We start from the raw sequence: 26,783 nt of genomic DNA, 5'->3' as shown, positions 1-26,783 counted from the left end.
CAGCAAAGAGATTGTCTCATACTAATCCAAAGTGAATTCACACAGAGTCTCGTAATGATGACACAACAAAGACTAAGGGTGCTAACTTTAAAGAGAAATTGTTTGATTCTGCAATAAAGAAAGATAATTCTAACTCTTCTTTTGTTACCTCTAGATACAAAAATATTAAATACTATAAGTATCATAATTTGGGTCATTATGCTAGTGATTGCTGGAATAGGTAGATGATGGTTATTAGAGGAAGTGATATCGTGTCTAACTCTGATCAAGGTGATGACTCTAATCATGATAGTATGCCACCTTCTAATGGTGATGTTAATTATGCAGTCCACAGTAAATCTTTTGTTGTTAGGAGTATTTTGAATTTACAAGTGAAAGAAGATAGCCTAGAGTAACACCAAGACTCACATTAGATGTTTGGTGGGTGAAAAGGTGTGTAGTTTAATTATTGATGGAGGAAGTTGGACTAATGTGGCTAATATACTTATGGTGGAGAAATTGGACTGACATGTGTTCGACATCCTAAATCATATACATTGTAATGGTTGAATGGCAGTAGTGAGATAAAAGTTGACAAGCAGGTTACAGTTGTGTTCTCTGTGATAAAGTATGTTGATGAAGTATTGTGTGGTGGTGTCAATGCAAGCTTATCATCTAATATTGGGTAGACGTTATGAGTTAGATCGTCGAGTATTCCATGATAGTTAGGCAAATCAGTTCTCTTTTGATTTTAATGATCATAATCTCACTCTTGCTCCATTATCACCTAACGAGATTCACCTTGATTAATTGAAACTTCAACATGATACCAAAGAGAAAATGGGATGTAAGGTAAAAGAAAAATCTAAGAAAAAAGAAGTCATGAGAGAAAAGAATATACCAAAATGTCCAAAGGTGAGTGAAAAAAAAAAGAAAAGAGTGCATACCATGAGAATAGTGCGAATAAAAAGAAAAATGAGAGAGTTGAGAGAAAATTAGATTTCTTTGCAAAAAAAAAAATTTAAAGAGTTCTTTAGTACGCAAGAGAGCTATAATTATTGTTTGATTTAGAGACACTTTATTATCTGACATTAAACTTAACCCAAATTTGTCAAATTACTTTATTGCTTTGTTACAAGAATTTGCAGATATTTTTTCTACTGAGGTTTAAATTAGTTTGCCTCCACAATAAGGGATTAAGTACCATATTGATTTTATTTCTGAGATTAGTATTCTAAGTAGACTATCTTGTAGGAGTAATTCTGAGAAGACAAAGGAGCTTCAAAAGCAAGTGAAAGAGCTATTAGCCAAAGACCACATCAAGGAGAGCATGAATCCATGTGCTGTCCCAGTTTTGTTGGTTCCAAAGAAGGATGGTACTTGGAGGATGTGCGTAGATTGTCATACAGTTAAAAAGATTATGGTAAAGTATCGGTATTTTATTCTTAGGTTAGATGACATGCTTGATAAATTACATGGTGCATGCATATTCACTAAAATTGATTTGAAAAGTCGATATCATCAAATTATAAGGGAGGAGTAAAAGACTGCATTTAAAACAAAAACATGGGCTATATGAGTTGTTCATAATACCTTTTAGATTAACTAATGCACATAGCACTTTCATGCGTCTAATGAAGTATGTTTTGCGAGACTTTTTGAAAAAAATTATTGTTATTTATTTTGATGCTATTCTTATTTATAACACTTATTTGGATGACCACTTGTCACATATTTCACCTATTTTAGAAGTGCTTTGAAATAGAAATTATATGACAATCTTAAAAAGTGTATATTTTGTATTGATAAAGTTGTATTTTTTAGTTTTGTTGTGAGTACAAGTAGAATTGAGATTGATGAAAAAAAGGTAAAAGCTATTCGTGAATAGCTAACGCCTAAGAATACTTCTGAGGTAAGAAATTTTCATAGTTTAGCTAGGTTTTACAATAGATTTGTGGAAAAAAATTCTATCAATGTTGCTCCTTTCATAGAGGTCATCAATAAAGATGTTGGGTTTAAATGATAAAAGCAAGAAATTATATTTCATACTCTAAAAAATTCTTTATATGTTGTTCTGATTTTTGTTTTACCTAACTTTGATAATTCCGTTGAGTTGAATTGATGCTTTTGAATTGGTATGGGTGCTATTTTAATGCAGAAAAAGTGTACCATTGCTTACTCCAGAGAAAAATTGAATTTAGCTCAACACAAATATTCAACTTATGACAAATAATTGTATACCTTGGTTCGAGTATTGGAGTTTTGGAAACATTATCTACTACCTAAAGAGTTCGTGATTCACACAGATCATGAATCCTTAAATCATTTGAAAGGATAAGGTAAGCTTGATAAAAGACATGATAAATGAGTGAAATTTATTGAGACATTTTCATAAATGATTGCCTTTAAATAAGGTAAATAGAATGTAATTGTTGACGCCTTATTTAGAACATATGCTTTGATTAGTACACTTATTTCTAAGTTGTTAGGATTTGAGTTTTTTTTAAAGAGTTGTATGTAACTGATTCTGAATTTTTTACTATTTTTGCCTCTTGTAAATATGGTGTATTTAACAAATTTTATAGGCATAAAGATTTTTTGTTTGTAGTAATAGAATTTATATGCCTACTTGTTCTATTAGGAATTTACTTATTCTAGAATAACATAGTAAGGGTTTGATGGGTCATTTTAGTTTGCATAAGACTTTGGATATTATCTGAATATTTTTACTAGCCACACATGTACAGAGACGTTAAAAAATTTTGTGCTGCATGTATTATATGTAAACAGGCTAAATTTAAGTCATTATTACATGGTTTATATATTCCGTTTTCTGTTCCTGTACATACGTAGGTTGAAATTTCTATGAATTTTGTGCTTAGTTTGCTTAGAACTAAGAAAGGTAGAGATGTCATTTTTATTGTGGTAGATAGGTTTAGTAAAATAATTCATTTCATTGCATGTCATAAAACTGATGCTGCAACAAACATTGTTGATTTGTTCTTTAGAGAAGTTGTGCACTTGCAAAGTGTTCTCCAAATTATTGTGAGTCATTTTTGGAAAGTATTGTTGAATAAATTGGAAACAAAATTCTATACTCCACTACTTGTCATCCTCAGACTTATGGTCAAATAAAAGTGGTAAATAAAACATAGGGACCTTATTGCGTGTTGTTGTTGGTAAAGATTTGATAATTTGAGAAGAATGTTTATCTTTTATTGAGTTTGTTTATAATAGAGTAATAATTCACTTCTTCATAGGTTTTTCTTCTTTTAAACTTATGTATGATTTTAATTCTTAACTGTTTTGGACTTATTATCTGTCTTTGAATGATTATGTTAACTTAGATATAGAATGCAAAGCTGAAAAGGTTAAGGCATTGCATTTGAAAGCATGTGAGTTAATTTAAAAGAAAAATATGTTGACAGTTCAAAGGATGAATAATAATGCTCCATTTCAAATGCTAGAAAGGATCAATAATAATGCTTATAAGATTGATTTCTTGGGTGAGTATAATATATAAGCTATTTTTAATGTCTCTGACCTATTTTCTTTTGATTTGGATGCAGATTTAAAGACAAATATTTTTCACGAGGGAGAAAATGATACGAATTTTGTGGGACAAACTAAGATCATATACTAATTGGTCTAATTATAAGGGCAACATTGAAGAGAATAAAAAAAGTTTTGCAAACATAATTAAATCATTTGTTCAAAATATATATTATTATGAAAAACCAAACGTATTATTATTTACAAGTTGCATTGAAGACACTTATTAGTCAAGTTGAATTAAATATGCATCACTTTATTAGTATTTATTTTAAGACTTATTTTATGTTTATTTCATTTTAGAGTAAATAACCATTTCTAAACATAAAAGATTTAGACGCTGATATTTCTACCCATGAAATACGAAAATTAAAGTTATACCCATGAAAGATAAACTTTTTACAGACAAAATTATCCAAACCCTACAAAATTAAATAAAATTTTCAAACTACCCTCCTAACTGTAACCTCTACTTTTACTCCACACTACCACTCTCCAAATTTCAAACCTTACCACTACTTTCATCCTCAACTACAATCATCACTGTCACTGTCACCATCACTACCACTTCCCATGATGTGGTTATAGAATCTTTTGGTGATAATGTTGGTGTTGAAGAGGTGCAAGAATTGACGAAGGAGAAATAAGGGGAGGGGGTTGTTCTTGCTAGCGAAGAGGAAGAAAAGAATGATGAATCTCTGCTTGATGCGCAGAAAAGAGATGATTCTTTGGTTGTAGAATCTGAACATGATGGTAAGTTTTTTGCTGGTAAAAATGGTGGTGATGGTGATGTTGAGATTACTAGTGGTGAATATATCCTTGTTGACTCTATGTAAGTTATTTTTTGAGGTCTAATTTGGCTGTTGTTAGAGATAAGGTGGAACAAGTTAAGGAATCTGAGATTAAAGTGCTTGAGTCTCCTACTCTGTGAGCCTCGATAATGGCTTTGATCGGATTCAACAGGATGGCAAGAATGTTGTTGATAAGGTTGTAGATGGAGATGATGCTAAGTCTGCTCAGAATGTTGGCAGTGCTATTTTGAATGGCGAACACTCGGAAGTTGCAACTCGCAAATGACAGTTGTAGTGATTGTGATAGCAGAAATAATAGTGGTGATTGGGGATGAAAGTGGTGGTAGGGTTTAAAATTGGGAGAGTGGTGGTGTAGAGTAAAATTAGAAGTTAAAGTAAGTTATATTAGAAGATAATTTGAAAATTTTATTTAATTTTTTAGGGTTCGAATAATTTTATCTGTAAAAGCCCATTTTTCATGGGTATAACTTTAATTTCTGTCTTTCATGGGTAGAAATATCAACATCCAAATCTTTTATGGTCAGAAATAACTATTTACTCATTTATGAGTTAGGATTTTAAAACTAAGGTACAAAAATCTTTAAACTTTGTAATCACTTTTCTTAATTTTTTATGAATGAAATTTCTTTGAGTTTCTTGAAAAACTTGGACGTGAACAAGAGAAATAGAGTAATTTTCTTAACTATTGCACTAAAAAAATAAATCGAAGTAGAGAAGTTCCTTTCTTTAATTTTCATTTTATCTTGGGTTCCGTTCCATATCAGTAATAGAGTATCAGCGTGTCTTTACAAGTATACTACTACTTAAGCTTGGTTAAACTTTGATCACAATTACAGAAGAATTTTGAATAAAGAATTCTCCAATTAAAGTATAGATCAGAATCACTACTTACACTACAATTACAAATTTTACAAAAAAAGACTTTTGACAACAAATACATCCCAAACAAGTTACCCATTAAAAAAATATTTCATTACTAAAATCTTTTAGTGCTAACTAGCAAAATAACTTCTTACTCTATCAAAGTTCAAGAGGCTTGAATTACATCTAAATTTTATAAACAAAGAATTTTAATAATCTTATACAAGATTTTATTCAATATTCACACAAATTTTCACACTTATGTAATCCAATTCCGTAGATGTTATTACTTGGATAAATGATAAATATATAATTACTGAGTTTAGTGTGTTATTATTCTTTCACAAAGTCTCTTAACATCTCCAATAACTACTGACTTTTCATTGACATATATAGTAAGAGCTATACATCAGCTCACTCTTATATATTCACAAAAGAAGAAATCCGGATGAAATAATTCTCAATTTTTGGTCCTTGAACTTGTACGAATTTTAATTTAGTTTCTAAAAGTTTAATTGTCTTTATTTCATTCCTAAACTTTGCGAACGTGACTCATGTTAGTCCTTAAAATAATTTTTTACGTTAGCAGAAAATGCTAATGTGAACAGTCGAATGTCACACTGAACTCTGTAAAATGATGTCGTTTTTGTTTTGACATTCAAATAGCCAAAAAATAATATCGTAAATGGTGTTTATTGAAACTTTTTCTTCCCAAAACAAGTGTTACGACGTCTAAACTGCATCATTTTACAGGTTTTAATGTGCCATCTATATGTTCATGTCACCCTCTATTAATGTTTGTGTGCCAAAATTTGTCCCAAAGACTAATGTGAGTCACGTTTGCAAAGTTTGAGGACTAAATAGATGTAATTAAAATTGCATAAACTAAATTAAAACTCGCGTATAAGTTCAGGAACTAAATTGAGTATTAACTCAATTCAAATTTATCTCCCCTGCCCATCTGGTAAGAGCCATATCTCAGCTTGTTTTCCGTTAATGTAATATGTCATCAAAGTATTGCTCCATGGTCCACAAAGAATAAATAAGCTCATTACTTATCATTACTTGGATTGAAGGACTATATGCTTGGATAACATCTTTATCACAATTTTTTTGAGATTCCCTTCATACTATTGTCGTATATTTGAACTGGGTCAAAGTATAGCTCATTCTTTTCTTGTAGTTATGTAATACTTCGATTTTTTTCCAATATTACAATTTGGATATTTACAGAATACATTTTGACACTCAAATTAATGTATATCCAAAAAAGTATTTTTTAGCATAGAAAGAAGAATTTGTTCATATTTCTTTCTTTTGTCACGTGCTCTTATAGTTTCTCCACGTTTTGAGTAATGTATCCGTTTCACCATGTAAGATCCAGATCCGGCTGATCTTGGAGGCACGATGATGTGGCTAATGTTGCAGCATAGCCTATGAAGAAACGACTACAACCAGAAAAAATTAACGGTCACCACCAAATTAGTTAAATTAAAACTTGCGTATAAGTTCAGGGACCAAATTGAGTATTAACTCAATCCAGATTTACCTCCTCTGCCCATCTGGTAAGAGCTATATCTTAGCTTGTTTTCGGTGCATGTAACATGTCATCAAAGTATTGCTTCGTGGTCCACAAAGAATAAATAAGCTCATTACTTATAGTTACTTAGATTGAAGAAATATATGATTGGATAACATCTCTATCACAAGTTTTTAAGATTTCCTTCATACTATTGTCGTATATTTGAACTGGGCCAAGGTATAGCTCGTTCATTTTTTGTAGTTATGTAATACTTTGATTTTTTTTTTCCAACACTACAATTTGAATACTTACAGAATATATTTTGACATTCAAATTAACATATATCCAAAACAATATTTTTTATACACCAAAAAATATTATTTTTTAGCATAGAAAGAATAATTTGTTCAGATTTCTTTCTTTTGCCACGTGCTATTATAGTTTCTCTACGTTTTGAGTAATATATCTGTTTCACCATGTAAGATCCAAATCTGGCTAACCCTAGAGGCACGACGATGTGGCTAATGTTGCAGCATAGCCTATGAGCAGGGACGGACCCACATGCAACAAAAAGAGGGCATTTGTCCCCACAAAATTTAAAAAAAAAATACTAATACTTATATATATATTTGTCCCTTATTATATTATGTTTATTCTAAAATAAAATATAAATAATTTTCTTGTGTTTTATGTTAATTTTTTTTGTTAAACTTAATACATAATAATTATTATATTATTAAATTTGTGTTAGTATAATAATAAAAAATAAATAAATAAATAAATAAACTCAAAAAATAGTGATGAGTTTTATTATATTAGTTAATTAGTTAATAATTAAATTAAAACTTAGTTTTCTAATTAAATATAGGTTAAATTATTAGTAATTTTTAAAAAATTAAGATAAAAAAATTATCTATATACTAATATATTATATTAATATTCGTTGTTAAAGTGGTCTTGATTATAGTAATTATTTTGGTTAAAAATTTTATTTATACCACAAAAATTATAATAAATAGACTTAACAGTTAATTATGAGATAATAAAAAATAAAATAATTATTTAAGAGTATATATAAAAAAATAATATTATCATATTAAAAATAAACAGAACGCCATTATAAATTATTATTTTTATTATTTTGAATATTATATTGTATGTGTGAAATTATCTTTTTATTATTTTAAATATTATAATAAGTGATTATGTGTGTATTTCTAATTTTTATCAATATATATAAATAATTTTAATTTAAAATTTTAAATATATTTAAATTAATTTAGATTGGTTGAGTAAACAGTTTAGTCATCTATTTAAATAAATGTTAAAAGTTTAAATTTTATTTCATTTTAAAAAAAATATATATTTATACTTAAATTTTATTATTTTTTTTATAAAATTTTTTTAAGATCCGTTACTGTCTGTTAAAAAATAACTGCGACCAGAAAAAGTTAAGGGTCACCACCAAATTGGTGTCATTCGTCTAAACGATGAATTGAAATTCTAAAGAGGTGGCAATGTTTGTGAATCCTAAATTAGTTAATGGTTATATGGAGTTAGAACTTTATATCACATCATCATAGATCTTTTCCTAGAACACTATGATAGTTTGATTATCACGCTTAATCAATTTCATCAGGACTACGAAAACTTTGCTATAATATAGTGTGGTGGGGACTATGGCATGATTGATTTCTTGATGCAACAGAAGGATGCTTTGTACGATTTTTTAATAAACATGATAGTGACTTCTGGCCCTAATGCTTCAAAGTCGTTGAAGCTTAATACAAAGGATTCCTTATCCTTCCAGCTCAGATTGAAAGGTCGAATTGGATTTACATATAGGGGTGTCCATGGATCGGATCCGATCCGCATATCCGCGGTGTTTATCTGAATCCGATCCAAAAATTACGGATATGGATCCGATCCGCAAGGCTTTCGGATCGGATCGGATCGGATCCGCACACTAATCGGATCGGATTGCGGATTTTGTGTTGGTATCCGCATATCCGCGTATCCGCAAAATTAAAGAAATAAATAAATAAATATTCTTTTTATGTTTTATTTCAATTAATAATTATCATATATGTTATATTATTTTAATTTATTATTTAAAAAAGTATGTTTAATATTATTTTAAGAGTAAACATATTTAAAAGAATAGAAAAAATGAATTTTATTGATATTTTTTTAATAAAAATAAGCCTTTAAAAATAATTTTGTGTTTTGCGGATATATCCGATATCCGATCCGATCCGATCCGCAAATGTGTGGATCGGATCGGATCGGATCCAACCTTAAAAGTTGCGGATATTGGATCCGATCCGATCCGATGATTTTAATGCGGATCGGATCGAATTTTTGGCCATATCCGATCCGATCCGATCCGCGGACACCTCTATTTACATAAAGTGATATTTCCAAATAAGTTCTGTCCCAAATGTGTGAGGACATAAAAGGAAAAGATGTCTTTTTCGAAATTGTTGATATACATAAAGACAAAGAATAATTGATAAGAGTATAATCATCAACAATCACCAGTTTCATAATCGACTCCTTCTGTTGTATATATTTTTACAACATTTTTACTTTGCTCTAAAAAATATTTAGTAATTATATAGACGGATATAAATTTTAACTTTTATTCAAACATATTGGAGTTAAGTATCAAACTCTAGAATCTAAAATTCTTAGTCATAAGTATTTTGGATATCATATTTCATGAATCACTTTTTTTTCTCTCAAAAAGTTAAACTATTAAGTAAATAAGCAAATAATTTTATATCTAAGTCTATTAATATTATACTTTGATTACTTTGCTCCAAAAGTGCCCCATAATTCACCTTGTTTTTTTTTTTAAATTCACGTACAATCAACTTCATATGAAGTTATTTCTAAATTAATGACAAATAATTTTTTTAATTAATTTAAATAAATTAAATAATTACCTTTAAAATTTTTTTAATTCTTTTTACATCTTTTTTCTTTTTGACCAAATTTCTTTTTTTAAATTTATCTTTTACTTTTATTTATTTAATTCTCGTGAAATATAGGTATATAGATTATTTGAAAAAGTAAAGTTTGATATTCTTAAAAAAAAAACAAAACAAAACTCACATCTTTTTGTCTATATAGACGAAGGAAGAAAAATTAGGAATCGAAAAAGAAAGAAGAAAAAATTAAGATTCACATGGAAGGATCATAAATTAGTTATAAAAAAAAAAACATCACTCTTGAAATAATACTTTCAGGATAAAGGTACTAATTTTATCTATAATGACTTGAATATGAAAAATATCAACAATATAATTAATTTCTGTGTTGATCCTAGATAAAGATGTGAATCGTAAAACTCCTAAAATTATTGTCCAACATCCAACCAATTTCGTCCTGAACATCAAATGGTGGGATGAGATGAACAATTAGGTATTTATTAAATAATTTTCATCATTTATAGAAAATTGAATAAAAACAAGAATTAAGGAATACATTTGAAATAAGAAATTTGATTAAGAAATATGAATAAGAAGAACAAACTCAATTAAAAAGTTGAGATTAGTCTAACAAATTTCAAGAGCATAGTAAAGAAAAGAGTAAAAGTAACTATTTAGTCTAACTTAAATTAGTTTTTTTAATCAGATCATTTGTATACAATAAACCAATTTTTTTTAAACCAAATAATAACATGTATCAGCAATCCAAAAACAATTTCATGTAAAATTGACTATAGGTGAATATCTGCCTTCTCTTTTACTTAGCTACATACTAACGAAATTTTTGGATCCATATATTAAATTTTTTTTAAATAAATAATTGTAAATATAATCACAAAAAAGTAACAAATTGCATCTTATAAGTATTTTGGTAACTATGGTCTTAAGATTTGTTTGGGTGAATTTGTAAATTTTTTTTAAGTTATCTTTTTTTAAAAAATCTTTTAGAAAAATAAAAATAATTTTATGTTTGAAAATTTTATGTAAAAATATTTTTTTATTTATCAATTATGTTTGAACACAACAATATAAAAGTACTTTTTTATTTATTATTACGTAAAAAAAATCTAAAGAAAAAAAATCTTTTTAAAAAGGATGTAAGTTATAGTTTTTTAAAAAAGATATTTTTTAATTTGTACTGTTAGAAATTTACCAAATTACACTTATTGTCGACATTGAGAGTGTTTCCTATGTTCCTTGTTCCACTTGTGAACAATGTGGCATCCGTTGAAGAGAGAGAGAAAAAGGGCGAAAAGCTAGAGGTTGGTCGGAAAAAGAAGGACGAGCAAGGTAAAGGTGATGGTGAATGGAAATGAGGAGTTGATTGGAAAAGAAGAAACATTGGTGGATGATGATGAACATATGAAAGTTTCACAAAAAAGGGAATTAGGATTTTTAGAAAATTAAAATTGAAGTATTTTTAAAATTATAAAATTAAAAGTATGGTTAACTTTTATAATTATGATAATTAACTGAGACGTAGTATTTAATCTTAATTGTATGTAATTCAATTGAAAGTTAGTCACTTTTATCAAAATTAATTTTTTTTATGGGTCTTTTTATCGATAACATCTTTCGGATACCATTTTGTTCGTGTCTAAATTTTTCGAATACCGAATTGGTATTTACCTCTTAAACAAATCTCAACTCTATTACATTTTACATCAATGCCTCATAATTAAAATTTAAAATTTAACATTTAAAATATAGATTAAATTTAGAATTTAGGATTTAGAATTCACCTTTAAGAGTTTAGAATTTAGTATCCAAAATATAGGTTTTACCGTTTTAGAGTTCGAATTGTACTCCTACTTTTCGTTAGCATTCGCCACAAACTTCATCTCACACATCAATAGTTATCAGTTTACATGTCAACAAAAGGATCAAATCGAGTCGAGGAAGCTTTCAAGACCAGTTTAACCATTAGCCTGAAGAAGAAAACACCCCATGTAAGAGAACAAGAAAACACCTCCCTGATTGCATAATCCGCTTCTTGTAATGATTTTTAATGAGGAAACCATATAAAAAACAACTACCTACCTTCTAATTATTTGGCAGGCTGAATTGCTTTGGCATGTTTCCCGTAAGTCTAAACGTTCTTTTTTGGAAAAAAGGAATGAAGAATCACAAACACCACCCAAGCAAGAATAGATATATGCTTGACCAATTTTCAAATAACTGACAAATCAAAACATACAGTGTCATAAGTATAAGCATTGAATGTGTACGAATGTAAAAATTTAAAAAATAATAAAAAGGATTAAGATACTTCTAAAATCCAATGGTAATCATTGATTAAATATATATCAATTATTTCAGTTTTCCAGAAGAAAGGGGAAATTTCATGTAATACAGTAGCTGACCTATTCATGGAGTTGAATTTCATGTTGCTTCTCTCCATCTGGAAAAAGTTCATCATTCTTTGGATGATAATATTCTTCCATCAGATTTATCGCCTTTGTTTCTGGTGTTTTTCCATGCACATAGCTTGATAATCTATCATGTATTACAGTAGAAAAATAACCTCGTTCAAGACATAGCCTAAGAATTTCTGATGCCCCCTCCAAATCTCCCTTGTCCTTAAGGTAATCAATACATGTAGCCAAAGTAAATCGATACGGCTTCCATGTTGATCCAGGTTGACCTCCCAAAATCGCTTTCTTCATTGTTTGAATAGCATTATCCATATCGTTGTTCCTGTAATAGCCATGTGCCAATGGATCCCATATACTACCGCCTAATTCATTGCAACTCTTTGAAAGCCTATCAATGAATGCTTCAGCTTTTTCCACCAGACCATTCTTACAATATGCACTCATCATCACATTCGGGATCCTGATGTCGAAGCATGTATTTCCAGACTCCCATTCCTCGAAAATCCTCTCAGCTCCATCAACATCATTAAGCCTAGCTAATGCGGTCAGCATAGAGATGTAATTCGCGTTGCAGGGTCTGTTTAACCTTTTGCACATATCCCAAATACGATAAACATCTTCCTTTTTCCCCATGGAGCCATACATAGTTAGAAGAGATCCATAGGCAGCCCTCCTCCTCTTGGGTTCAATCAGGTCCTCTGATTTCCTCAGCATTGCATATGCTTTCTCATGTTGGCCAGCCTGAATATAAGCCTTTGCTGCAATAGAGTATGTTATCCAGTCAATAGTTGCCTTAGGATCAGCTTCCATCCGCAATAGTAAGCTCTCCAGCCCATCTATGTCTTTAACGACTGCATACGCATTCAGCCGAGTATTAAGCGACACAGAGTCGTACATGTCCTTAGATAACATTTCTCTCATCAAACTATCGAATTTGTCATATTCACTTACTCGAACATAGAGCTTTAACAGAGCATTATAACTCAATACCAAATCTATTGTATGCTTACAAGCGTACTCTTTTAGTTTCTGCATGGTAGCCTCTGCTTTCTCCACAGAGTTATGTTGTGTATAGCAATTCAAAAGAGCACTATAGACCTTGAAATCTTTTACAGAATCTGAAATGCTATTAAAGTATTTCTCTGCTGGACCTAAGCCATGAACTTTTGCTATCAAGTCAAGACGCACAGCTATGTTGATGTCAAATGATGTTTCCTTTCATCACCCATCCATTCTAATACCTGATACAAAAATAAAAATGACCAAATCATTATTGGTCCTAAAGACAATTCATACCAACCAAATGCTCTAGATGAGCACAATCCTAGCAAAATTTAGAATATGATAGATTAAGTATAAGCAAAACAAAAAAACATAGTTATGATAGAGAAATGTTAGCCCTTAACCATTTATAGTAGTATTTGTTCTAAATAGTTTGCCTGCAGTAGGAATTGCCCATAATTTCAGTAATATATGTATATATCAAATCAAATTGTTTGATCCTAGTTAAATAAGTAGGACATTTGTTTTAACATAACTTAGGAAACCATACTTGGTACTCTTGTCCATTGTTGATGACAAGCTAAAGAGCGAACTCCAAGCTAATGTTCTTAGGGTGCGAGATGATGCTGGATCAAGGGTTGTCAACATAAAGTGATCCAAATCTTCCGAGGATGTAGGAACTACCTTCATGATGTGACTTAGCATCACATGCCTTTAGGTGCGGTCGAGCTTTCAGGAGAGACTCTGATAAGGACTCTTTTGGGATGTGCCACAATATTAATCTAAGACTTTTCTGCCCAAGAATTATACCGGATCAAAAAAATAAATCTAAAACTCTTCCACAATATCATCTAATCATGTACTCATTTTCAATAAAAACAAACACCAGGCACTTAACCATTCAAAGAGTTAGTTCCAACCCAATCTGAAGGAACTCATGTCCTTTAGGTATATTAATTAATGAAAATTAAATCCTTCTCGCCTCCAATAAAATTCAAAATATATTCAGAGATTCATAAATGAAAATGTTCAGATTTCCGATTTATTAAAAACAAATTAAACTAACCTGAAGGGCATGGTTGAAGCGGCGATGAGACCTAAGCTGCTTGATGAAGAACTGGAGCTCGAAATGCCTGACGTGTCCGCCCTCTTCGACCCATTGATCCAGAATACGGTTCATGGAAATGTTGGGTTGTCCGGCTCTCGATATTCGAAGGAAAAGGGAATCGCTTCGGGCTTGAGAGTTGTGCAGCATAGCCCTCTGAACCACCCAAGAACCGGTGCTGAACAGGTTCCATTTCTTCAGAAACAGATTCATTATTCTTCTTCTGCAAATTGTTCAGCTTAAAGTTAAAACCCCAACCTAAAACCCTGCCTCGGGTAGAAGGGAGGGAAAAAGACTAAAAGAGTCCTCTACCTCAGCTGCTCGTGTTTTTGGCGAAAGCCCAAAAGGCCCAAAGGAAACAGCAAAAACTGCCAAAGCTCAATTAGCCATCATCTTATGCACAGCCAAGACGCAGGAGATTTCATTCTAATTATTGGTGTATCACACAGTAACTCCATTGCCACTATTTGAGGTGGCTCCTCCCAAATTGATATGTCGTACTCCCCTGCTCCCAAAGTAAGTATATTACTCTCACACTGCATTTTCAAATTTACATACATAATCCTGTGTTTGATTAATATATATACTGACCTCATCTGACCGAACTTGATTTGTGCATCTAAATAATATAATTAGATTGCTTAGTACTAATACAAGAAAATAATCCTTTGAAAATTGAAATGAAGAAACTTATAAAATAATAGAAGAAATAATTATTATTTTTAAATTTGTATTTTTTATTATATAAATTTTATAATCTTAATTTAAAAATATTTTTTTATCGAATTCTTTATTTTAGAATAATTTAACCCTTAATATAATTATATGTATAAAATTTATTTTACATTTTACAAATTTTGAAAAAAGAATTGTTAGTCACCATTAGTTATAAGTAACCCAATTTTTTATATTCTTTTTCTATCTTTATAGATTGTTTATACATAGAAAAATTTGTAAGAATTAAAAATAATAGAATTTAATTTTAATATACTATAAAACTATTCTATAAGTACATTCAATTCTGTAATAGTATATAAGCAAAATTAACGCCTTAAATTTATCATATAAATAAATGAATAAATGTAATTAAATAATTATGTAAAATATTTTACATTATTAATATATCAAAATTAAATTTAAAAATAGTATTCAAAAGTCAGAATTTATTATAGAAAAATAATAATTATTTTTATTTTTAATAATAGTATTTCACATGATCTTCTTATGTTATATATTTACATGAATGTATCTAAAAAAATAGTATTATCAAAATTGATGTGGTAATATGCATTTGACTCAATGAGTTATAACTCAAATGAGATAATATTTTCATACTCAATTAAGAGTTCACAGTTCCAATTTCCCTATCTTCGATTTAATAAAAAAAAAGTCAGGGTATCTTTCGTGCACCCTGTGAAGAAAGGTCTACAATGAACCCATGACAATCTGAACCACCTATTCTGCTAAACAGGTTTACAGTTACACTGGTTCGCGCGAAATTGCCGCTGTGCCCACTAAAATCCCTATCTGTGGAGAAGCTGGAACATGTAACTGTTTTTTTGGCATCTGATAAAATGTTGTCGTCAGTACTAAGGTGTCCACATAGTATTACTAATAATGCTAAACTTTTCCATCATAACGAGTCTGCTACAACGCCTTTTCACTCATCAAACAGAAGCATCACGAAATGTTTGCCTCCGCCACAGTTGTGTTTGGGGTACAGGTGTTCAAAGAGGGATGAACAAGTCACACCATTTTCTGAGGTATGTCCGTGAGAGATTAGTAAAATCTTTTTCTTTGTTTGGTTATTATTATAATTGAATTATAAGTTTACAGGGATTCTCATTCTCAGCTTTGAAAGAGGAGGATAGTGTTTGGGATAGTGGAGATGTATGGACGAATCTTGCTCTCTATGTGTTCACTCTCCATATCCCTTTCAGCTTTGGAGGCTTATCCGTTGTTTCTTTGCTTTCCCGACAACCTCACCTTCACCCACAAATTCAGGTCAGTAGGTCACTTTTATCCTATTCTCTATGTTCTTGGAAAAAGCCGCATAAAAATTGAAATGACATTCAATTACTTCAATCAAATGCATTTTGATGCTATTCATAATCAGAAATATTGGTTTAGGAGAAATATTTTGTACCAGTCATGTTACATAGCAAATAGTTTGTGGTAAGAAAAAGAGTAAAAAGGAAATTGTTAATTACATGTTAAATAAAGGAGTAAATTTCATTTCTGATCCTTGATCATTTATTCGAAGGACAAAGCGCTCCTCCATCGAAAACTTTTAATCGGTCCTCAATCATCCAAGTATTTTGCCTAAGCAATCCTTGTTGTTGGTCTAAGCAGCCTTTGACACATGAGCAGATCACTATTTGTAAGGCCTGCTTAGACCAGTTATTTACATTATTGGAGACCGATTAAGAATTTTTGTATTGTAGAAAGGTGGAACGGTTAGAAACAGGAAAGGATAACCAAAAAAAGACATAGGAAAGGATATTTACTCTAAATAAAAATGGTTATAGCTACCTAAACTTTTCCTATGATATGTTAGGAAGTAGTTAAATACTAATCCATAATCATTGTTTTATATTTAGTAAATTGAGTTACAGAAATATCATTTTAAAATAATTTTAGTATGAATTTTAATGGGCACTGTATTTTCAGAATAGTGTTTAAACAGTACCTGAATGCATTGGTGTACTTTTAGTGGTTGTACAGGACCAAAATTATGGAGATGATAAGATATGTTTGTGGTAGTTAACGTTTGCTTCCTCCCACTACCGTTTGTTGTTGGGAAATGGTTTCTTTTTCCAAATATCCAAAGGGTGCTACTTTTTCATAAAAATTCTTCTACGGCAAAGTGCAGTAGTGCATCAATGGGAACTCGTATTTCTCTACAAATGTGCCCTCCATCTTTACACTTATTATCTCAAGGTCTAAATTTACATCCTCCATTTTTGTTTCTGTTCATTCATTAATGCAGGCCTTGTCACTTCTCACAATTCAAATTCTGGAGCTTTATGGAGCTCTGATTTTACTGAAGTACACGGCTAAGCCGCAACATGATTTTACAAAATTATTCAAAAATACTAGCAAGTCATTGAATGACAGGAACTGGTTTCTAGCATCAGCACTGGGATTCGGGTTTCTCGTTCTTCTGATTTTTCTCACATCACTTCTTGCTGATGGATTATTTGGACCTAAGGTTGGTAGAAATTCAGATCATAAACTATTACCGCAAATTTTGTAGCACTTACCTCTAAGGTTTGGACTACAAGTTAGTAGATTCAAGCCGTATTTAAACAATTTGAGTTAGTTGAGTGATTAGCACTTAAACAAGTTTCGGAGTTTCAAATCGCGCGTTGTATATACAACAACTCATTAGCCAGCAACACACTCTTATATAGATCTCCGATTTGCAACGGATTAATCTTTATCCTGTCGGACTGAAAGATATTATGAGAAACCAACTGAAAAACCAAAAAGATTCAAACCTGATTTTCTAACTCTAAATTTCATCATCCAGATTTGATGTTAGGGAAGAACAATGCGCAACCCCCCCCCCCCCCCAAAAAAAACAAAAAATAAAAACGTAGCTTTGTTGAAATTTTATCTATCGAACATACCTTGAAGTTAAAATAAGAGGGATTGAAACTTTATCTTAGTCATTATTCTAAATTATCCTCTTAATTTCTAAATAAATTTTCCGTTGAGTTGACATTGTACCCTGTTCTTGCAGCCTGTTTACAACCCAATACTGAAGGAGATGCTCCTAGAGAGTGATGTCTCAAGGGTATCTTGTGTGCTTGTTTATTGCATTTTCACGCCCTTTTTGGAAGAACTTGTTTATAGAGGATTTCTATTGACATCACTTTCCACCACAATGAAATGGCACCGAGCTGTTGCCATAAGCTCAATCGTATTCAGTGCAATCCACTTCTCTGGCGAGAGCTTCATTCAGTTGTTCATAGTTGGAAGTGTTCTTGGGTGCTCATATTGCTGGACTGGGAATTTGTTTTCCTCCATCGCTATACATTGCTTGTACAATGCTTTGACCTTGTTATTTACTTGTTTTAACTAAATGCTATTTTTTCAGAGTAAGCTACTATTTCTATTCATGAAAGCTCAAAATGCTTACAAATCTACCCATGAATAAACAAAATTACCACTTCTGCCCATAAAAGATAGACTTTTGCTAACAGAACTACTTGAACCCTAAAAAATTATTTAAAATTTCCAAAATACTCTCTACTATAACCTATTCTTTTTACTACACACCACCTCTCCTCCAATCCAAAACCTCACCACCACCCAAATCACTTTTTACTCCACACCATCTCTCGTCTACTTTGCCACCTCCGCCCCCGTCCCTTCTACGAGCTCCTCGTCCGCCGTGTCACCGCCGAAGCCCTCCAAGAACCTCAACTGCGCTGTCTCCTTGCCCCCGTCCCGTTTTATCTCTCTTTGAAACACTCAAACGGCAACCACTTCTCTCTCCAATTTCACTACCCTCTTTTTCTATAATTTTTGGTTTGCGATCTGCCTCTGCCATTGCTTCTACTCTGTAATCTCTTTTCGGCGTGGCTACAACATCTGTGCTCATAGTCGTCACTGTTACCTCCTAGATCGGTGATGGAACAGCAGCAATTGCAGCTTTTCAGGTGGTGATGGATTTGGATTTTGACATGGCTAGTTCTGGAAAATCCTAACTTTTTTAGAAAGAAAAAGAAGATCAAGTGAAACAGATGCTGCTTTGCTATTACCATGCTCGATCATCACTATCGTTGTTGTGACAATGGAAAAGGAGGAAGGTAAAGCTAACGGTTGGGGGCAACGGTGGTAGTGTTGGTAAAAGACGTGATAAAATCCATGAAAAGAATAAAGAAATGGTTAAGATTTAGAAGACGAATGTTGATATTAGGATTAGGAAAAGGGTAATTTAAAAATTTTAGGTAATTTTGCAATATTTTGATAATTTTGTCATACGAAACCCATCTTTCATGGTACAACTGTAATTTTCTTTTTATTATGGATAGAATTGTCAGCATTTAAAATTTGTCTGGATAAGTCACCCAAAAAAAAAAACTTTTTTGAATAGAAATGATAATTTTCTCCTTTTTTTTTCCCTCCGCAAAAGATTTATTGACAAGAAAATTCATTCCACTTAAATTTAAGTGTATTACTCAAGTTGGCTTTTAAAGTGTAAAATTATGAAGTAAGTTAAATAATAAAAAAATAAGAAAGATTGCTTATTAAAGAAAGAGTAAACACAATTAAATACGATACTTTTTTTTTTGTAATTTTCCCAATTATGTAACTACATCCACAAGTTTAAACAAATGGGATGAAAGAATATGTTCTTTCCATTTATAAATTTTTTTGGTGTTTGCATATTTCCGTATTAATTAGCCTTTTCTAGTTTCTATAAATGTATTAATGAACCTCAGCCATTACATTCTCATTAATTAGCATCTATTCTAGCACCAAAATCTTGTTCACATAACCAATTACCAAAACAGAATTCCAAATACCGCCAAAAAATTGGCTATATTCAACTATGGCTTGGCTTATTTCATGCAAAATATGACTAAAGATAGCAAAATAAAACACGGAAAACATTAGTAAATAGATGCCATGGTCCAGCTTACCCTTAACAACAAGAGAAGAAAATATTGACCAACGGTAGCTTTGACAATATATCTGTCTGCAAGTGGATCTGAGATGAAAGCTAAGATGATTTCATTTTCATGCAGGCTATTAATTTTTGAACTATCAAACGCTTATCCATTGAATTGAATACTTTATATATTCCTTTCCTATATACTCTCCTCGTTTTCCACTTCTATATGTTGTTGACTGAAGTTACATATTGGGAATATAGTTATCTCTGCCTTTTCTGAAGGAAATTTAATGTTTATGCACATCCCTTTTATAGTCCTAGTGCTTTGGAGCATCACAGTACTATAAGTCTATAAAGGAAGGCAGAATACCTTTTAGAAAATAGATTGTCCATAAAATATTTTTGTTTAGAAAACTGATGCCAATTGAGTTAATGAGATTTTACTGACTAAAACTGGATAAACAAACAGAAACAAACAATTCAGTTACAAATAATGATACCTTAAAAACCACAAACATATGACCAATCATAGCAAATCCTGAAAGAAATGAACACCTTAACCAAGAACAAGTATCACATACATGATAAAAAAAACACTGCCCTATAAGGCAAAACTGCTAACTTAGATTCCCTCAAAATTCACAAATTTTGACGTTTCAATTTTATGTCACATCTAACTATAAGTCCATCATGGAACAAAAACTTAGGAATTCATAAAATAATGAAAGGAAAGTTAATCTCACAATGAAAGCCAGAGTAGACCAAATCCAAAAGCCAATATAGAAACTGCTGCTATATATAAAAAGGTAATGCCTAGGGAGAAAAAAACAGCCAAAACTTGTCTTATTTAGCATTCATTAACAATTGATAAATGTTAAATAAGGCAAGTTTTTGCTGTTTTTGACTATTTTTTTTTTGTTACCAAACATTTCCAATATATAAATGTAACCTTAAAATATTAAATCCATAACTAACTTCACGGGTATCTTTTAACTTCTTAACACTAACTAGTAACATCATTAATGATTAATTCTATATTTTTATTGTTATCAAATTCAATTACAAGATCTCATTAAAACACAATCTAATTTTTGAGCCAATTACAGTAGTGCATTCACAGCATACAAAGAAGAATGGTACAGTGTCATCATCAACCAAGCATAACCAATTAATGCCTCCTCAAGCAACCAATGATACATGGGGAAGCATGAACCAACAAAATTGAAGGTCTCCAAGGCCCGCAAACATGCAGTTTCCTAAATCTAGTCAAGTGCATGTGCAGAGAGAGAGAGAGAGAGAGAGAGAGAGAGAGAATAAAAGAGACGAGAGAATAGTTCCAATATATAAAAGGTTTTATCTACTAGGAAGAACCGCTATGAATATCCTTACAATGGTATAACCTAGATACGATTTTGTGGTAGTTATCAAAGTAATTTATGGACAGTAAACCATTTTGGAAGGACTAATAATGAATTCATGTATTGAAGAATCTAATCTTCTCATATTGTGGTTTTGCAAACTGACACCAAAAAAATGGGAGGAAAAAAGTAAGCAGCCAAAGCCAGAAAATCAGATCTTACATAGGAGATGAGGTGCCGGTGGAACGATACATGTTGGAAAAGCTCAAACATAAATGTCGATCTCTGTCGTCACCCCAGCCTCCCCAACCTTTAAAGCCAGCCTTGTAACCAGGTTGATTTTTATAGATATGGACGCTCCAGTCTGATGCAATATTAGGAACCTTGTCCGCATCTTCTACATGGATGTTCACCATGCCATTATCCATGCAAGCCTTCTTCTCCCCCTGACCCTGGTGCAAACCACATCTCCCAAAGTGAACTGCGCTAGTCCTTGAACCTCGCAACGAGTAAACAGGACTACCAAATGAGGGATAAACAGTTGCCCACATCGTGATATCCCAATTATAATCATCAAAGAAGCAAAATTCTCTGGCCTTATTGTGTATTTTCTTCCAAACAGTTCGATTAAAAGCGTAACCTACATTTCCCATTCTCTCCGCAATTAAACTGGCCCATCCTTCACCACGCGAGTTCACATCAGAAGGTGCTAAATTTGCAGCATAGCAATCGGGACATTTTTCAGGCTTCAATGAAGTTAGAATCTGCAGATTGCGGTATGCATTGGGATATATGAAGTGGTCTTCCTCGATGAAAAGAATATGACCCTCATGCTTCCTGGTCTCTCTTAATCCATCCCACACTGTGTTCATCATCCACCACCAATGATGCTTCAACGATACAATCCTCGGCGAGCGGTGATTGCCATACTGATCAGGATTGCCCTCGCAATGTTTTTGGCTGGCAACATCTTTGTCCTTGCAGTCACGAGCCGAGACCCCAGGAAAACTATCCAAAAACAAATGAGGCGAGTAAGGCGCAAATATCTGCTTAACTTGGCAAAATCTGATACCATCAATGATCTTGTTCATATCCTCAAAGTAACCATCGTGACTAACGATTAGCAAGGTCTCATTAATGCCCGTCACCTGCGAAAGGCTATCGACAACTACTTTAAGATACTGAGGCCGGTTGTGAACATACAAAACAACAATTATTCGGTCCTTGGCTAGATTTGGATAAAGATCCAAGTTCCTTGGTGGCAAATCATTTAGCCTTTCCAATTTAAGTGACAAGTCATTCTGATTTGGGAGGGCTACAAGGCCCTTCGCAACCTTCAAATCGCGACGATAAGCAGAATCATCATCATTATCATCACCAACATTTTCTACCAAATCACGAGTAACATCATTAATTGATGTTGGATTTGATCCAAAGAGAAATACAAGCAGCAAAACCCCACAGAGAGTAACAGACACCACGAGTATGAGACGGCGCAAAGCCACATCCCTAAGCCGGGGTTTCTTATAATAAGCAGCAGCCATGACAGAACAAACTAACTAACTAATCAAGTACTCACATGAGACAAATAAAGAAACTGATAGAACAGAAAAAGTTGAGCATGAAAAACCTATTGTGCGCACTTGATGCTGTTGTGGATAGAGAATCAAGAAGCCAAAACCCCAGTTCTTGCAGTTTCCCCAGCTCCAAGAACATGTGGGGGAATGGATCAGAAGCAGAGTGAAGAACAGGGCGTGGATTTAGGGGTAAGGATGAAGAAGAGAATCAAAGGGGTTATGAACTTGAAAAGTAAAAGGGTATCTTTTCTTGTCATTTGATTATTAATTTTGGGGAAAAATAAAACTTAGAAAACACGACAAAGAAGGTGGGAAGAAGGCGATGGACAAACCAAAGTTTGGGACGGGTGGATCCGGCGGTGAGGAAGCCAGTCAAGAGAGGAAAATGACAATTTTAGAGCGGCCGCCTTGACTTAAACAAGTCAATCGATTTAAGGTTAATCAAGAGGGAAACAAAATCTAAAGTGAGGGAGGGCCCGAGGGGAATAGTAGAGGGATAGAGTAGGACTAAATTTTAAGAGACATTCATAATTTTTTCTATTTTAGTTTTTTATATTTAAAATTTATTATATTCGTTTTAAGGTTTAATTTTGAATATTTTTTTTTTTGAAATAAGAAACTCCACACAGTAAGGTAGAGCATTTAAAAAGTCCAGAGTTATAATACAAACATTAAAAAAAAATTGAAGTTCTCTCTCTGCACTAGAATAGCTCTCTCTTAGGGGTGTTCGCGGTGCGGTTTGGTTCGGTTTTGAAGGAAAAAGTCATCCGATCCGAACACTTAATTTATGTGCGGTGCGATTTGGATTGGATGAACATTTTTTGGAAATCCGATCCGATCCGATCCGATTACAAGCGGTTTGGATCGGTTTGGATCCGCGGTTTTTTAAATACAAAATAATAACTTAATTTATAAAGTTATATAACCTGTCCAATAATCCATTATAATAATAAAACACAATTCAACGTAATAATAAAACAAAAATTCCATAAAACATTATAAACTAACATGTCCAATTGCCCAACAATCTAACATATTCAACAAGTATTGATAAAATAATAATTCTTCAGCATCAAAATAACTAAACAAGTCTCAACAACACAAAATTAAATAACATAGAAAAGTCTTAATAAAAACATAACATAAAGAACTCCAAACTGAAAGCTGAAGCACTGATCACTAATCAGATTCATCACCAGAGCCTTCTTCATCTATTAGTTGAGGAATTGGCTCAAGTTCTACAATAAAATGTAATAAAATAAATATTAGTAAGTTAAACATATTATCAAATAGTAAAGTTAATCACTATGTGAAGATAAAATAAAACATAATATTAAAGAGCATTACCTTTCTCAAGTTTTTCAAATTCTTCAAAAGACTCCTCAAGGTCAATTGGCAATGAATTGGCTCGAAACCAATTTTGTGCACAAATCAAAGCTTCAACAGTTTTTGGAGTAAGAGAGCTCCTATATTGATTAAGCACTCTACCTCCCGTGCTAAAGGCGGATTCAGAAGCAACCGTTGACACCGGCATAGCTAGAATATCCCTCGCAATTTGACTTAAAACAGGATATTTGTAATTGTTAGAGCTCACTTTCCACCAAGTTAAAATATCAAAACTACTTGGATCAACTGGTTTCTCCAAGGACTCCATGAGATATAAATCCACTTCATTTGTGTTGACACTCTCACTTGCTTGTACATCATTTTCAAATGCTGCCGCAAAGCGAACATCATCAAAGGCACTATCATCCATATCCACATCTTGGCTGTGTTGTGCAGATTGGTGTGCTTGATCACTATTGAGAGCAACCCTATAGCTGTTAAACAAGTCATTGAATACTTCCTTCACCTTACCACATAAGAAATCAGCATCCTCCTTCTCAAACAACCTTTGAAAACTCCACTCAACAAACTTAATCTTGTATCTAGGGTCAAGTACCACAGCAACAAAAATCATCATATTCATGTTCCTTAAGTTACCCCAATATTTATCATGCTTAGCCTTCATTTTTGTAGCCATACCCTTAAGTAGTATGTCATTACTATCAGCCCAAGTCTTCAAAGAACTAAGAATTGAACAAAAGTGATGAAAATATGAAGAAGAAGTCACAAATGTAGAACCCGAGACTTTTTTGGTTACATCAGAAAAAATCTTCAAAAACCTCACAAAACATCTTGCATTATCCCAATCTTCATTCTTTGGAATGCCCCCTTGCATCATTACAAACTCAGCATCCCTCTCACTTAATCTCTTGAAGGCCTTTTGGAATTTTAAAGCACTATCAAGCATTATGTAAGTGGAATTCCATCTAGTGGGGACATCTAATTGCACACAAGAGCAGTCTTGGATCCTAGCCTCTTTAATGCAACTTTTAAACCTATCCATACGATTAGGAGAAGCACGGACATATCTAACAGCATTTCTAATTTTACTAATTGAAGAATGCATATCCTTCAAACCATCATTCACCACCAAGTTCAAGATATGAGCACAACACCTAACATGCAAATGTTCACCTTTTAAAGGATGTGAATTCCAATCTTCCATTCTACCTTTCAAGTAACAAATGGCAACATCATTTGAACTAGCATTATCAACCGTGATGCTAAAGACTCTACTTATTCCCCAATTCAAAAGACATTTTTCTATCTTCCTACCAATTGTTTCACCTTTATGATTCTTGATGAGACAAAAGTTAAGAATTCTCTTTTGCAACTTCCAATCTTGATCAATAAAATGTGCAGTGAGACAAAGATAGTTTAGATTTTGTACAGAAGTCCAACAATCAGTGGTCAAACACACACTTTGATTTGAGTTTACAAAGACACTCTTCAATTTATGTTTTTCATTCATGAACAAGTTCCAACAATCCCTAGCAACTGAAATTCTGCCCGGAATATGGAGTTTTGGCTGTAAAACACTCATGAAATAACGAAATCCCTCCCCTTCAACAAATCTAAAAGGCAACTCATCTATGATTATCATTCTAGCAAGAGCTTGTCTACATAAATCAGGATCAAATGATACAGAAGTCAAACAATTACCCAGCCCATTTCCTTCTTCTTTTTTAAGTTGCTGCATAACAAGTGTTTTTTGAGTGGGATCAAGTGAATCTTTTGGAAATTTTCTACATTGACTCAACAAGTGACTTTTAAGATTGCTAGTACCATTTTTATGTGAATCAGCCGCATAAGATGCTCCACACCACTTACATATAGCCCTAGGTTTGGGACCACTATCATCTTTTTTAAAATGCTCCCAAGTCCAAGATCTAGGTCTAACAGGTTTTTTAGTGTTACCTGTACCTTGTTCCTCAGACTGGCCAGGATTAGGTGACTCATTAGCAACATTTGCTTTGCCTCTCCTCCTCTTAGATCTAGTTCCTTCATTGTTCTGATCACTGTGCGGCGGCAGTGGCGGCAGCGATGGTGGTTGCGTCTGCGTCTGAGTTTGTGGCTGCGATTGCTGCTGTGGAGGCGGCATTGACTCTAACTGTCCTGAAGATCTGACTGATTCAAAAGTGGATGGAGTAGCACTAGTAAATCCTGGCTCGCTACTTTGAACATCCTGTGATAACAAAGATAATTAATCAGTTTATGTTATTTTAATATTTTTCTCAATTAATTAACATATTGAGTTGTTACCAACATACACATTACACAATAAAAAATTACCTCAGGATATGAAGCTGACATTGTTGACCTTCGAATTAAAAGCTAAAATTACTGGAACAAATATAAAATCTGCAAAAAATAAAAAAAATAGAATTCAATTTCAATCAACAAGAACAAAGGTAGATTTTATACATATACCTCACAAGCTTCTTTCTATCTTTTAATTGTTCATATACCCTAGTCGTGTTCCATTATATTTCCAGATTATACTTATTATGAAAATCTAGTAGCATAACTTTTTTATTTATTTTATTTCTTTTCCTTATGCATCTACCAGAACATCCTAAATAGAACACTTAAAGCGTGAAATCCATCATCTTTGTCCCCTTTCAAATATCACTGA

At 32.3% G+C, this 26,783-nt stretch overlaps 4 protein-coding genes across 12 annotated transcripts; 1 reads left to right on the top strand and 3 right to left on the bottom strand.

Annotated features, from left to right (window-relative positions):
- Positions 1-11,428: 11,428 nt before the first annotated feature.
- LOC112774224 (pentatricopeptide repeat-containing protein At2g20710, mitochondrial) lies at positions 11,429-14,757 on the bottom strand. Of its 9 annotated transcripts, none has more exons than XR_011879606.1 (6): positions 14,514-14,757; positions 14,163-14,424; positions 13,647-13,884; positions 12,083-13,335; positions 11,760-11,897; positions 11,429-11,647 (listed from the first exon to the last, which is right to left on the bottom strand). XR_011879606.1 is itself a non-coding variant. In XM_072232530.1 (5 exons), exon 5 carries the CDS (start codon positions 12,902-12,904, stop codon positions 12,083-12,085), a length of 822 nt encoding a protein of 273 aa, XP_072088631.1. In that variant the 5' UTR covers positions 12,905-12,945; positions 13,046-13,335; positions 13,647-13,889; positions 14,163-14,424; positions 14,514-14,737; the 3' UTR covers positions 11,959-12,082. The 9 variants fall into 9 exon arrangements, 4 of the variants coding, with proteins under 4 accessions (XP_072088631.1, XP_072088629.1, XP_072088630.1 ...); XR_011879604.1 differs by having other exon boundaries at positions 13,647-13,889; positions 14,514-14,698; XR_011879607.1 differs by lacking the exon at positions 13,647-13,884 and having other exon boundaries at positions 14,514-14,639.
- Positions 14,758-15,605: 848 nt separating this feature from the next.
- On the top strand, positions 15,606-18,390 carry LOC112789784 (uncharacterized). Its single transcript, XM_025831825.3, has 4 exons — positions 15,606-15,964; positions 16,038-16,205; positions 17,191-17,412; positions 17,947-18,390. Exons 1-4 carry the CDS (start codon positions 15,776-15,778, stop codon positions 18,286-18,288), a joined length of 921 nt encoding a protein of 306 aa, XP_025687610.1. The 5' UTR covers positions 15,606-15,775; the 3' UTR covers positions 18,289-18,390.
- Positions 18,391-21,148: 2,758 nt separating this feature from the next.
- LOC112789783 (alpha-1,6-mannosyl-glycoprotein 2-beta-N-acetylglucosaminyltransferase) lies at positions 21,149-23,281 on the bottom strand. The gene has a single exon (XM_025831824.3). It carries the CDS (start codon positions 22,727-22,729, stop codon positions 21,404-21,406), a length of 1,326 nt encoding a protein of 441 aa, XP_025687609.1. The 5' UTR covers positions 22,730-23,281; the 3' UTR covers positions 21,149-21,403.
- Positions 23,282-23,941: 660 nt separating this feature from the next.
- Positions 23,942-26,461, bottom strand: LOC140183323 (zinc finger BED domain-containing protein RICESLEEPER 2-like). The gene is made up of 3 exons (XM_072231598.1): positions 26,441-26,461; positions 24,110-26,333; positions 23,942-24,000 (listed from the first exon to the last, which is right to left on the bottom strand). Exons 1-3 carry the CDS (start codon positions 26,459-26,461, stop codon positions 23,942-23,944), a joined length of 2,304 nt encoding a protein of 767 aa, XP_072087699.1.
- Positions 26,462-26,783: the final 322 nt, after the last annotated feature.

Source organism: Arachis hypogaea, chromosome 3, assembly GCF_003086295.3.
Source record: "Arachis hypogaea cultivar Tifrunner chromosome 3, arahy.Tifrunner.gnm2.J5K5, whole genome shotgun sequence".
In the NCBI taxonomy this organism is placed as follows: Eukaryota; Viridiplantae; Streptophyta; class Magnoliopsida; order Fabales; family Fabaceae; genus Arachis; species Arachis hypogaea.
The sequence above is the reverse complement of the archived record's forward strand: the minus strand, read 5'-3'. Positions and strand labels throughout refer to the sequence as shown.